At 62.8% G+C, this 12,032-nt stretch overlaps 1 protein-coding gene across 1 annotated transcript; it reads right to left on the bottom strand.

The window, feature by feature from the left end:
• Positions 1-219: 219 nt before the first annotated feature.
• LRPAP1 (LDL receptor related protein associated protein 1) lies at positions 220-11,514 on the bottom strand. Its single transcript, XM_045881571.2, has 8 exons — positions 11,297-11,514; positions 7,302-7,446; positions 4,738-4,862; positions 3,609-3,729; positions 3,137-3,295; positions 2,103-2,185; positions 1,661-1,837; positions 220-532 (listed from the first exon to the last, which is right to left on the bottom strand). Exons 1-8 carry the CDS (start codon positions 11,480-11,482, stop codon positions 470-472), a joined length of 1,059 nt encoding a protein of 352 aa, XP_045737527.1. The 5' UTR covers positions 11,483-11,514; the 3' UTR covers positions 220-469.
• Between the last annotated feature and the right edge of the window lie 518 nt (positions 11,515-12,032).

The following is a 12,032-nucleotide window of genomic DNA, read 5'->3' on the forward strand; positions in this document are numbered from 1 at the left end:
GTGAGCCCGCCCCAGGCCTGTGCCAGAGGTCACCCCTGCCCCCCAAGTTCACCTCCTCCCTGCTCTCGCGGGTGAAACCCGGGGGACTGTGGCCCTGGGAGGCCCTCGGCTCCCCCGCCGTGTCACGCAGCAGAGAAGACGGGGAGTGGGGTGCGGGGGTGGAAGAGGAGCAAGACGCAGACGCAGAGACCGCTGAATGACAGGTCGGACCACTGACGATTTAGACCGTGAGACGTGTTTTTAAAGACACAGCGTTGCAGCGGCAGATTCACGCACGTCTGATGCTCCGCTCGTCGGGCCCCCGGGGGGTCGGAGCAGTTCTTCCGCGTCAAGGATGCCTGGCCGGTCCCTGCCACGCCTCCCCCAAGGTCCTGTTCGTGCCCAGCGCCGCCCCAAGCCCCTGGGCCGTGCTGAGGCAGACCCCTGGCGCCCTGCTTCTTCCTTCTTCTTCCGGCGGGCTCCTGCGGCCTCAGAGTTCGTTGTGGCGAGCTCTGGAGATGCGGCCCGACAGGTCCTGTAAATGCTTCTTCACCTGAAAACAAGGCACAGTGTCAACCCAGCTGCCACCTGCCCAACATCACGATACACACGGCCTTAGGAGGAAAACTCCTGAGCTCCTCGCTTTTCTTATTTGCAAGTCCGCCACCAGGAAACAGTCAGGGATCAATCACAAAAGTAGCTCCACGCCAACTAGAACACCAGCGCCCGCTAGAAACCAACCGCGCGGGGCAGAGGATGCGCGGACAGAGGGCGCAGGGCCATTTCCGCAAAGGCGGGGAACAGAGATGCCACCTGGCTGCCCTCCCCCCTCCCCCGACAGAGCCCAGCGTCTGCTGAACCCGCGCTCCCGCCAGGGCAGTGAGGCAGAGAGCATCCTGCGCCCGCCCCTTCTCCGGCACGGCCGGACTCCCCTCTGCAAGTTCCCAGCCCGCGGCGTCACTCTGGAGCCGGCCTCCCGTGCGGGGTGCTTGCCTTCTCCCCGACAGGCTGCCAGCCGGGCACGGACCCACGCGCCCCTCCTCTGTGGCCCTTTGGCCTCGTGTCACTTTAGATTTGGGTGTTTGAATGGCTAGCCCATCCCTGTGGCTCCAGAGTCAGATGCACAAGAGGATCCCTCCTCCCCTGCTCCCTCTAGAGACGACCCACCTCATGTTTCCAGACTGTTCTGTGCGTCCTTCCGCCCCTACCACCAGCCCCTCACAGCGTCCACGCTGCCCGACCGCTTCTTCCCCCCCGCACGGTCCGACCCCGAACCTTCTGCAGGAAGAGCCCGACTTCTGTGCCTGTATGTGCCCCTGATTTGTGGGTCACCACGAACGACCTGACCAGCCCCGGAGTGACCCCACTCTGCTCGGCCCCCTGCCGCCGCCCTGGGATGGTCTGCATTCGCATGAGGGGAAACGTGGCCTCCACGCACACCGCACAGGACTCGGGACCGTCGTTCTGTGCACACGCGGACATGCCACAGCCGCTCCCTCATGCACCCCGAGCGGGATCACGGGCTGAGGGCACAAGCTGGGGGCACAGCTGTCCTGCAGCTCTGAACAGGCCCAGAGGGGATGGCCCGGCCCCCATGGGAGCGGACCAGGCGCCACCAGGCCCAGACGGCCACCTGCCGTCCGCACAGGGGGGACCAGTGCACACGCAGGGCTGCGCGCACCTTGTAGCCCAGCTCCTTGGTCTTCTCCTCCAGCACGGCGTACTTCTCCTTGTTCCGGCTCACGTGCTCCCGGTCCCCGAGGCTCTCCACGTGTTTCAGTTTCTGGTGAGAGATTTCCAGCTGCTTCTGGTAGTGGTTGTGTTTTTCAATTTTGGCTTCAAAGTGCTTAAGCTCCTCCTAGAATAATGTTTCAACAGCCCAACGTCCCCCATCGGCCTCTTCGTGCCACTCCGGGGTCCCCAGCAAACCTCCCCACCCCCTCAGGACACGGGTGGCCGCCGACCAGCACGGCAGAGGGATGCAGGGCGCAGGGAAAGAGGCCAGTGAACACAGCTGGTCTGCCACTCACACTGCGGTTCAGTCTTTCCCAAGTTAGTACCAAGTTCAACAGAAGAGATGTTGCCAAATAACGTGAGCCAGCGTCAGCCAGCACCTTCCTTACCCGGAAGGACTCCAGCTCCTTCTCAGTGAAGTTGGAGGACTTGGCCAGGTCCCACAGATCGATCACTCGGGGTTCCTCGAACTCTGGCAGGAAAGCGGAAACAGTCCCGGTGACTGTGTGGCGGCATCCCATGATGCCCAGGGGCCCCGACGACACTGAGAGTGTGAGCGTCTGGACGCACGCACGCGTTCAGGTGTCTAGTGCCGTCTGGAAGCGAACAGTGTTGTTCTCGTGCACGTTCAGTTCAGTTCAGCTCAGGGCCCCGCTGGAACCTGGCCTCGGCGACACGCTCACTGGCCCGCACCTGAGAGGGAGGGGCCCACTGCAGAGCCACCTCGGTGGGGGAGGGGCGGTGGGAGTCGGGATGGCGGGGTTCCCTGGGGCCTCTGGGCCAGGACTGCCAATCTACCACAGTTCCGGGCTGAAGCTTAGGCCACTGCCCGTCCTTCTGGCTCCAGAGCAAAACCAACCACATGGAAAGGACCCCTTGACCTGAGCCAGCACTCCTGAGCAGACATGGGTGATGGGTGCCCACCTGGGCCACCCACCTCTCCGTCCCTGGAGGAGAGAGGGAGCTGGTCGGAGCTGCCCACCCGCGGGCATGCCGCTAGCTCCCAGCTCCAACACCTCCTCTCTCAGCTGTCCCCTTCCTGCCCAGGGCCCTCCAGGGGCTCGTGGAGAGTGTTCCGGAAGGACTCGGCAGACCACGGGAGAAAATGAGGAGCTGGCTGGGTGTGGCTCCTGGAAGGGGGTGGTTCAGGTGGGGAGGGGCAGCGGTGCAGCGGGCGGCCCCAGCACCACGTCTCCTGACCTGCCGCATCCCCAGGCGCAGAAGCACCTGCCGCATCCACGCTCCGTAAGCCCAGGCGGAGAACACGTGAACGGGTAAGAAGCCAGAGGGAGAGGGCAGCCTGGCAGAGAGAGCTCCTGAACACGGCTCTAGCACAGGGCCCGGGGTGGGAGCGGAGGAGACAGCGGCCCGCCACGGGATGGCGTGGGACGCACAGCTGTGATACCCAAACGTGGGTGCTCACCGGCCTCGGTGCCGTAGCCCCGGTGGCTGACTTTGCGCAGGCGGTCGTAGCCCTGGTTGATGCCCCGCAGCCGGTCCTTGAGCTCTGTATGCTTGCTGTGCAGCACGTCCTCCTTGACGCGGCTCACGTCAAAGGGGCTGATGACGTTCTCCTGGATTTCTGTGCCGAACAGGTGCCGTGAGCCGCCGCCGGGGACACCCCTGCTGGAGCGGAAACGCCCCGGGCCGACCCCAGTGACCCTGCACCCCACCTCCCGCTTTGCTGACTTCCTGAGGGCAAGACCACGGGTTGGGGTGGCATCCGTGTCTGTGTGGGGACGTGACCCACGTCACAGCATCTGACCAGCACGCTCGCGTTGTCAGGGGCGCCCCCATGAGCTCCCACAGGGGAGTCCCAATCAGAAACTGGGAGGACACGGAGGGAGGGCACCCCCCCCCCGCCGGGCCACCTGCAGGAGGGCGGGTGGGGGCACCTTCGGTCCTGCTCAGCGTCTCCAGCAGGACGTTGTACTCGCGCACTTTCTCCCTGTGGTGCTCGAACTCCCGCCGCAGCTTGTCCAGCTCCTCGCTGGAGAACTTCCCCGAGGTCTTCGCCTGGGAGGAGTGAACACACTGTGAGCCTGCCCACGCCCCAGGGTGACCCCCTCCAAGCCGCTTGCCGCGACTCCACAGGGGCCACTGCTGAGCATCCCCTCAGATCAGGCAGGACCCTCGCTCCTGCGGGAAACGCTCAGTGCACTGTCGCCTTGATGACCCTTTAACTAGGGGCCGTAGCAGGACCTGTTGCCAGGCTCCATGGAGAGGTGAGAGCCATCAAAGTGTGAGAACAGCAGGATCCCCAACGGGGCGGGGCAGCGTCCCCTCCTAGGAGGGACCTCAAGCCAGTCACCACGTGTCATCCACCTGCCCTGCGGGGCCATGTGCGGACTCACGAAGAACGCAGGTCCGGGGCTCAGCCCGTTGGCCACAGGGTCCCCTCCACAGTGGACCCGCCCTCCCTCCTGCTCCAGCCCCAGCCCTTGGACGAAGGACGATGGGCTGGTGCGAGAATTCTGATTCTTGGCCCCACTCAGTGTGGTCCAGACAGAACCTGGACAGGAGCTGGGGGATCAGGGGCTGTGGAGTGAGTGACGCCGCAGCCAGCTCAAGCCACCACCTGGTCCCACAGACTGCCTGCACCCACCTGAGGTTTGCACCCCACAGGAGACCAGATGCTGCGAGGCCAGCCCCCACACACCCAGCCCGCACTCTGAGCACACCTTTCTGAACCAGACAGCTCCGACCCAAAACTAAGTGGACACCATACAACACACGGGCCACCACTAGCCTGGCTGTTTACAGATCGTCCAGCCCATTCTGGTCATTCGAGGCTTAGCTCCATGCCACACAGAATTCCTTCTCTGAGAGGGCAGGGAAGGCAGGGAAGCCTCATGGGAGGGACCACGACCACAGAAGAAGAGCCTCATGGTTCCAAGAGGAAAGCTTTGCCCCCAGAGACCCTCTGGAAACAGGGTCCTGTGCAGAAGCAGCCCCTAGCAGCCCCCCTTAACTCTCAACGCTAGGGTGCACACTTTGGGGCTCATGGGAAGCACCGGGGAGTACCTTGTGCCACAGCTTTTCCAGCCTGGGGTCCTCCAGGCTGTCCTCCTCGGTGGGGTCACTGAGGGAGTTGCTGCTCACGGCCCGGGCGTCCTTCCTCCCGTCCAGGCCGTACTTGGCCAGGATCACTAGGGGAGAGACACAGGAGGTGTTACTCCAGTCCCGGCCACTGCCTGCTGGGACCCCCAGGCTCTGCACTCCAGACACACGAACAGTCCGAGTACGGGGAGGGGTATGAGCCCGGGGAGGAGCAGCAAGAAGGGCGCGGAGGGATAACTAGCTCATTGGGCTCTGCCTGGCCCCAGCCTTCCAAGTCTGCTGCTGCACTGGACGCCCTCAGAGGGCAGGTCACACTCGTCTCAGGGTGCGTTCACCAGCCTAGAAGGCGGAAGGTTCTGGATTCCAGCCGTCTGGGTTCAGCATGAACCGGAGCCAGAAACAAACACTCCAGCTAGAAGAAGCCCCACAGAGCTGCAAGCCCAGCCTCTTCTAGTCTCGCTGAGGACACTGGGCCCGGACTCCCTGGGTGTGCACTTGGGGGACACTGTGGTGGACAGGGTGAGGGTGGCCAGCCTGGGCAGCAGAGCAGACCCATCCTGAGACAGAGGCTTCTCCATCAAAACTGGCCCGGACAAGGTGGGCCCAACGTGGCCTATTTCCCACGGTGCTGGTGCACGGCCGGGGGACCGCCCTGCTGCCTGGCCTAGGACAGACCTGGTTACACCCGGGTCCTCCCTTTCACGTCTCCATTCTGGTCTGACCCCACACTTTGTGGTCCCCTCAGTGTGGCTCAGCCTTGTCAATGGTCCTGGGGTGGGGGGACTGAGGGGATGTGGGGGCGCACAGGGCACATCCAGGAGACGGCCAGCTGCCCGGTGAGGGACAAATGCTCAAGAGGGTCTGCTGTGGCGCTCCAGCTTCCCAGTCTCTGGAGTCTTCTGCCATGTCACCCTGGCACCTAGGACGCCCACACCACCGAGTAGAAAACAGATGGCTCCACTTGGGACCCGGACTCAGACACCGGGCTGGAAGCCATGCCCAGGAGGATACGGGCTGGCAGTGGGAGTTCAGGGAGAATGTGCCCCAGGGAGGGAGACGAGAGCTGGCTGACCTCTCTACGCCCTCATGCTCCTTGGTCTTGGCCCCGGGCCATCCACTGGGGGCCGGTTCCTTCCAGAAAGGACGACATACAAAGGATTCTGGGTTCCTCCAGAGCCTTTCCTCGGGAGTATCTCCAGGTCAGGCTCCTGTCCTGGCCCTTTGGAGTGGCCCCCAAACATTCCAGCTGGGTGCAATGATCCCGCATCTCTGTCCACCTGAGCCTTCTGCTATCTTGTCCTGTTTTGCATGTGTCTCATCATTCTAGAATGAGGCCATATGAAACAGCAGTGGACCTTTGTCCTCACCCCAGAAGCAGATACACAACTTGACCTGAACAACACGTAGGTGTCTCATGAGGTCTGACGGTAAGGGATGCAGGGGAGCTGGGAAGACGTCACCAGCTGAGTCAGAAAAGCCTGGATTCAAACTCTGCTGTGCTCAAGTGGTGACTACGGACAAGTTGCTCACCCTCTCTGAGCCTCTGTCACCTGTCTGTGCCTAGGGACAAGTGCCTCAAAGAGGCCTGAGTGGACGTATAGCATTCCGTCTCAGGGACTCCTGTGACCACAGACAACGCGCACTCCACGGGGTGCCGTGTCCGAGGAAGCCAGTGTCTGGCCCCGTGAGCGTGTGGCACAGTGGGTGGGCTGCAGGGCGGACTCTGGGTCCGGCCACACCTGTGGCCACTGAGCCGTGGCTACTTGAGCCCCGACGCCGGGCTCCGCGGGGAGCTACAGTGGGCTCATACTGGCGAGGGCGTGCCCGCGTGCCGGGGCGGGTGGCAGGCCAGGGCGCCAGCAGGCGGGATGGGGACGTGACTTCTACTCGCCGCTCTTCGCTACAGGACAACAGCAAGACCCGTCCGCGCGGGAGCAGCCCCCCCGAGACGCAGCTGAGGTGGAGTGCACGGGGGCGCCCGGGCAGCGAGCTCGGAGTCCTGCCCCGCGCCTGACGCTGCCACGGGAGGGAGGCGGAAAAGGGGGGCCCGAGAGACCTCTCCGTCCTGAGGACGCATGTCTTTTGCATAATGGGCAGCTGGGCAGACGGTTGCTCTGTCTTGAATACCCACAGTAACAAGCAGCTCACTACTTCCCATCTCAACACATTTCCCTCTGTTAGGAAGTTATTTTCGTTACAGATGATCTGAAATCTGCTTCCCCATAACTTCCCGACCCTGGGAACATCCCTACTGTCTCTTCCAGGTGCCCACGGGAGACTGGGTGGCCCCGGCCTCCCTCCTGGGCCAAGTCGCTGCAGGGCCCTCAGCTGCTGTGCGTTACTGCACCCAGCACCCGTCCTGACTCTCCCCACAGTCTGCCAAGAGCCTCGCAAAACAGCCCAGCAGCTGTGGCCAAGGCTGGTCGCTCCTCGGAGGTGAGCCACGGCATGGGCTGCAGCGGGGCGGCCCCGCTCCCCTCCCGCCCCCACCGCAGCCCCCCACCGCGCTCAATAGGAAAGACAGGTACCACTGAGGCTGCGCGTGACTTTGGCCTGCTTCTCTCCATCTTCGTCGAGACCCTCGGCCTTCAGCTTTTTCCAGGCGAATTCATCCCTTTCTTGCATCTTCAGATCCGCATGGAGCTCGGACAGTTTCACGGGAGAAAGCTGCAGCTACGGAACGAGAGCAGAGGATGCTGACAACCAGTCCCAAGATGAACCAACAGCATCGCCGGGAGACGGCAACCCTGAGAGGGGGTGACCAGGAGATACCACAGATGGGCAGGGGGACGCAGGGTCCTGGCCAGGCAAAATCCCACACGTGTTCCCGGGCAAGACCCTCAGGGGACGGCCACGCTGCAGTGTTCTAGGGAGCCCGCTCTCCAGCCTCACTGTAAGAGGTCCACGGCAGGGCATGATCTAGGAATGCCACGTCCGTGAGGAGCTGCTGGCCAGCAGCGGCCTGAGCACGGGCTGCCAGGCCCTCTCGCTGAGGCCACCTACGGCCACAGGGCCGGCTGCTGCACCAAGACCCCCCAGGGACATTCGTGGGGCCCCGGGTATTGGGGTGTGACGACGGAGGGACACGAATGCTGAGCATGGGAGGAATCCATTACCTTTTCCTCGTATCATGTAAGTAATAAAAAATAAACCACGATGATTAGAGGATGGAGGACTAAATTATGGCAAACTTCCACGTTGAGAAAAGATCAGTGAACCTGCCTGACAATGCCCTCACCGGCAAGGGACTCGCTAATGACACAATGACAAGAGGCTCTAAGTGCGGTGTCTCTGCCCCCTGACCCAGCCCACGATGAGGTGGGGAGGGGCCTCGGCTTCAGGCCGGAATGAGACCTACGCCTGTGTTGGGTGGCCCAAGGCTCTGGGAGCCAGCCCGAGGCCCAGGGAGGCCGAGGAGACTGGGCCCCTGCTCCTGCCCTTCCCACTGACTGGTGTCAGCTCAGCCCAGACGACCGGGACAAACGTGCTTCAAGCTGGTCCCTCGGACCAGAACGTTCCACCAGTCTTCACGTGGCTGTACCTGCTGGGGCTCCCTGGGCACCCAGCAGTACCGCGGTGGGCTGCTGAACAAGCTACAAGATTGAGCAGCCCCTTGCCAACCACGCGGGGTGGGGAGACTGCGGCCAATGTACTTTGTAGGCTAAAAGGGTCATCGTGGTGACCCTGACCAGCTTCGGCTAGGCCTCTCAGGAGATGCCCAGAAAATCTGGGCCCCATCCTTCACCAGCTTGAAAACTAGTCAGGGCAAGTTCCTCAGGAGTAAAAAGATAGCACCAAATGAGTGGCAGGGCCTAGGGCAGGAAACTGTTTTCATTCTCTAGAAGTTTCTTCGATCCTGCTCCATGGGTTTGCCCCCTCCTTTGCTGGCTCTCTGGCTCTCCTGGGGCAGGCGTTTGTCTCCACAGTATCCCAGCTCCTACTGCCTCTCTTGAGCCCCAAACCCTTCCTTTCAAAGCCTCTTGCGTGCCCCCGCCTAGACGCCTTAGGCTCCTCAAATGGCACCCAGGCTGACATAGTCCCATCTGCTCTCCTAAGCTCCGTCCTAGGCCCCACTGTCACCTGGATGCCCCCTGTGGGCACTACCAGGAGTCTGGGGAGGCTGGGGCTGCAGCCTCACCTGACCTGTGGACTCCCCGGGGCGGAGGAACTGGACAGTGGTTTGGGGCATGCTGATTTCCCAGAAAGGGCAGATAGGGCAGCGGGTGATGAGGGGTTGGGAAGGGCAGACCTGCAGTCCACCCAGGATGCCAAGGACACAACACTTAAGCCCAGGCATCCACAGGGTCTCTCCTCTGTAAGCTTGGGGCCTGTCTGCATCAAGAGCCACAGCCAAGGACAGGGAGGCCCAGTTCCCAGCTCTGCCCTCTGTGGTTAGTGTGACATTGCATTGGCTCCTGTGTCCCTCTTGGGGCCTGCATGGGGGAGAGGACCTAAGTGTTCTCTGACTGCCAGCTAGTTCGACCATTGGGGGACAGATCTGAGGACCTCAGGCAAAGGTCCCCACTCACCTCTTACTTTCTTATCTGTCCACTTCCCCAGGGCCCTGGGGGGAGTCAGCATGCCAGCATCCAGCCAGGAGCCCACGAGCTGCAGACTCTGGTGCCCACCTGTCTGTTACCGTCGCAGCCCCTGTGAGTCACTGCTTCTCATTCTGAAGCCTCTGGGGGTCTGAATTACACGCTGCACTGCACAAAAATCAGTCCTTCCTCTGAAATGCAGAGGCCGGTGAGTCCAGCGTGGGGGACGCCAGCCACCTGTGGCACCTGGACACAGCGGCCGTCATGTGCCATCAAAAAGGAGGCAAAGACGCAGCTCCTGGGCAAACGCCTGGCACTCCCTCTCTGGATTTTTTTTTTTTTTTAAGATTTTATTTATTAATTTGAGACACAGAGATACAGAGACAGAGAGAGAGCATGAGCAGGGAGGGAGGCAGAGGGAGAGGGAGAAGCAGGCTCCTCGCTGAGCCAGGAGCCCGATGTGGGGCTCGATCCCAGGACTCCGGGATCATGACCTGAGCCGAAGGCAGACGCTTAACCGACTGAGCCACCCAGGCGCCCCTCCCTCTCTGGATTTCTTCACTCTCCTTAACTTCAAGTTAAACGTTAATGCCTCACACGAGAAGAACTAGTTCGTAGAGATCAAATACAGAACAGGATCTGTTCAGTATTAAACAGTTAGGTAAATCATCAATAATGGAGACAAGCAAACGCACAGGAAGAAAGCCACGTATCAGAAACAAGGGCCATGTTGACGGCATGCTGGGTATGGATGGTTTCACAGGTGGGTACTTCATTTCAAACTCACCAAGATGAATGTATTAAGTATGTACAGCTTTTATATGCCAATCGTAGCTCAATAAAGTGGTAAAACAGTCCCTGGGAACCAGGGTCCAAAGCCTCTGCCTCCAGCCACGGTTCTGCACTGGGCAGAGTGATCGCGTGCAGAGCACAGTTCAAGGAGGCCTGCCCCCGGGGGGACACCAGAGAGCCCCTGGGGGACCGTGGGGCTGAGCCACCCACGTGGGAGCAGTCTTCCTGGAACACGGTGAAGCAGCGCCACGGACAGAACAGGACAGGGACCCCGACCTGCGCTTCCCAAATCCCACCTGGAGCAGAGGAATGCGGCGCACAGAAGACACGGGAAACACAACCTCCCTCCTCCTCTGGCCCTCCCACGTCCGAGGACAACGCTTCAACACATTCTAATCACAAGGTCAGGGTAAGAACTGACCGGAGCTTGGAGCCCGCAGAACTGGGTGTGAGAGCTCTGCTCTGGCGCTGTGGGCCTGCTCAGGATGTGTCCCCCAGCCCCCCGTCCTGTGTCCCCCACCGGAACACAGGGCAACCCTGAGCAGGGCAACACCGGCCAGAGACGAGCAGGGCACACCCACGACAAGCCCTGCGACGGCTTCACTCAGCCCCCAAAGCTCTCAGGACAGCCCCTGTGTCCCCCCGCCCCCCCCGTCCCTGTCCCCTGCTCAGCAGTCTTACGACACTGGAAGATGTCACAAGACCCACAGGACTAGGCAGAAGTAGCCCTGGCTGCCGTCCCCAGCCTACAGCTCTCCTAACCACTTCTATGCAACAGGACCCGGTAATCTCACACAACGTCAAGACGCCGAGCGGCATAATGCCGCAGCAGCTCCCGGGACCCCGGGGCGGGTCTCTAAGCCGCAAGGACCCCAACCCCAGCGTGGCATCTGCGTGCCAAGGCGGGAATCACAGCAGCAGCCTGGGCTGTGACCGCGAGACAGAGAAGACCCAGGCCCCACCACCCTGGAGACACAAGACGCGCGGCCCCGCGGCAACCCCCCCGCCCCCGGCCCGGGTCACAGGAGACAAGGGACGCCCCGGGGCCCCACGGCCCCCGAGGGCACAGAAGACAGGGGCTGCCCCGGAGCCCCGCGGCCCCAGGAGACAGCGGCCGCCCCACCCCCTCGCGGCCCCAGGAGACGGGGACGCCCCCGGCCCCGGGGTCACAGGAGGCCCTGGCAGCCGCTCACCCGCCGGGCCTTCTCCCATAGCTGGTTGAGCTTCTCCATGCGGAACTCCCCGCCGGGCTCGTTCTTCTCCCGCGAGTACTTGCCGCCGTGGCCCGCCGCCGGCCAGGGCCCGAGCAGCAGCAGCAGCACCAGGAGCTGCGGCTGCGGGAGCCCGCGCGACCCCACTCCGAGCTTCGGCGACGCCATCTTCCTCCTCCGGCCGAAGAGGCCCCGCCCCCACCGCGCGGCCTGCTGGGAGTTGTAGTCCCTCCCCGAGCGGGCTGCCCAAGCGAGGCCGCCAGCGGACTACGAGGCCCGCGAAGCCCTGCGGAGGCACGTGAGCGTTTCCTAGGCGACCACGCCGCGGCCTCGAGATCGCGGGGGCCTCCGGGTGGGCAGGGTGCGCTGGGGCTGCCCTCTTTGGGATTGCGACGTTGAGCGAGGACGCCACCCGGACCCCGGACTCGGGGTGGCCCGACGTCCCCCCCGCTCCGTGGGGAAAGTAAACCCGAAACCCTGGCCTTTTCCTGTGTCCGCGGCGGTGATAGGGCGACTTCCTCGTCGCTGTGGGTTGCGGGCGGCTGGCCCCGCTAGGCACTCCTTCCCCTGACAGAGGAAGGCAGGCTGAGTCCCGGGCGGGCCCGGGAGTCTGGGCCTCCTCACTCCCGCCCCACGGAAGCTCTTCCCCAGGACTGGGGTGCGGGGTGCGGGGTGCGGGGTGGGCGGGCTGCAGCCCAACAGTGTCTTTGAACTGCAT

The sequence above is a fragment of the Mirounga angustirostris genome, unplaced genomic scaffold (assembly GCF_029215605.1).
Source record: "Mirounga angustirostris isolate CCGP_5_RB_7025 unplaced genomic scaffold, mMirAng1.0.hap1 SCAF_2, whole genome shotgun sequence".
Lineage (NCBI taxonomy): Eukaryota > Metazoa > Chordata > Mammalia > Carnivora > Phocidae > Mirounga > Mirounga angustirostris.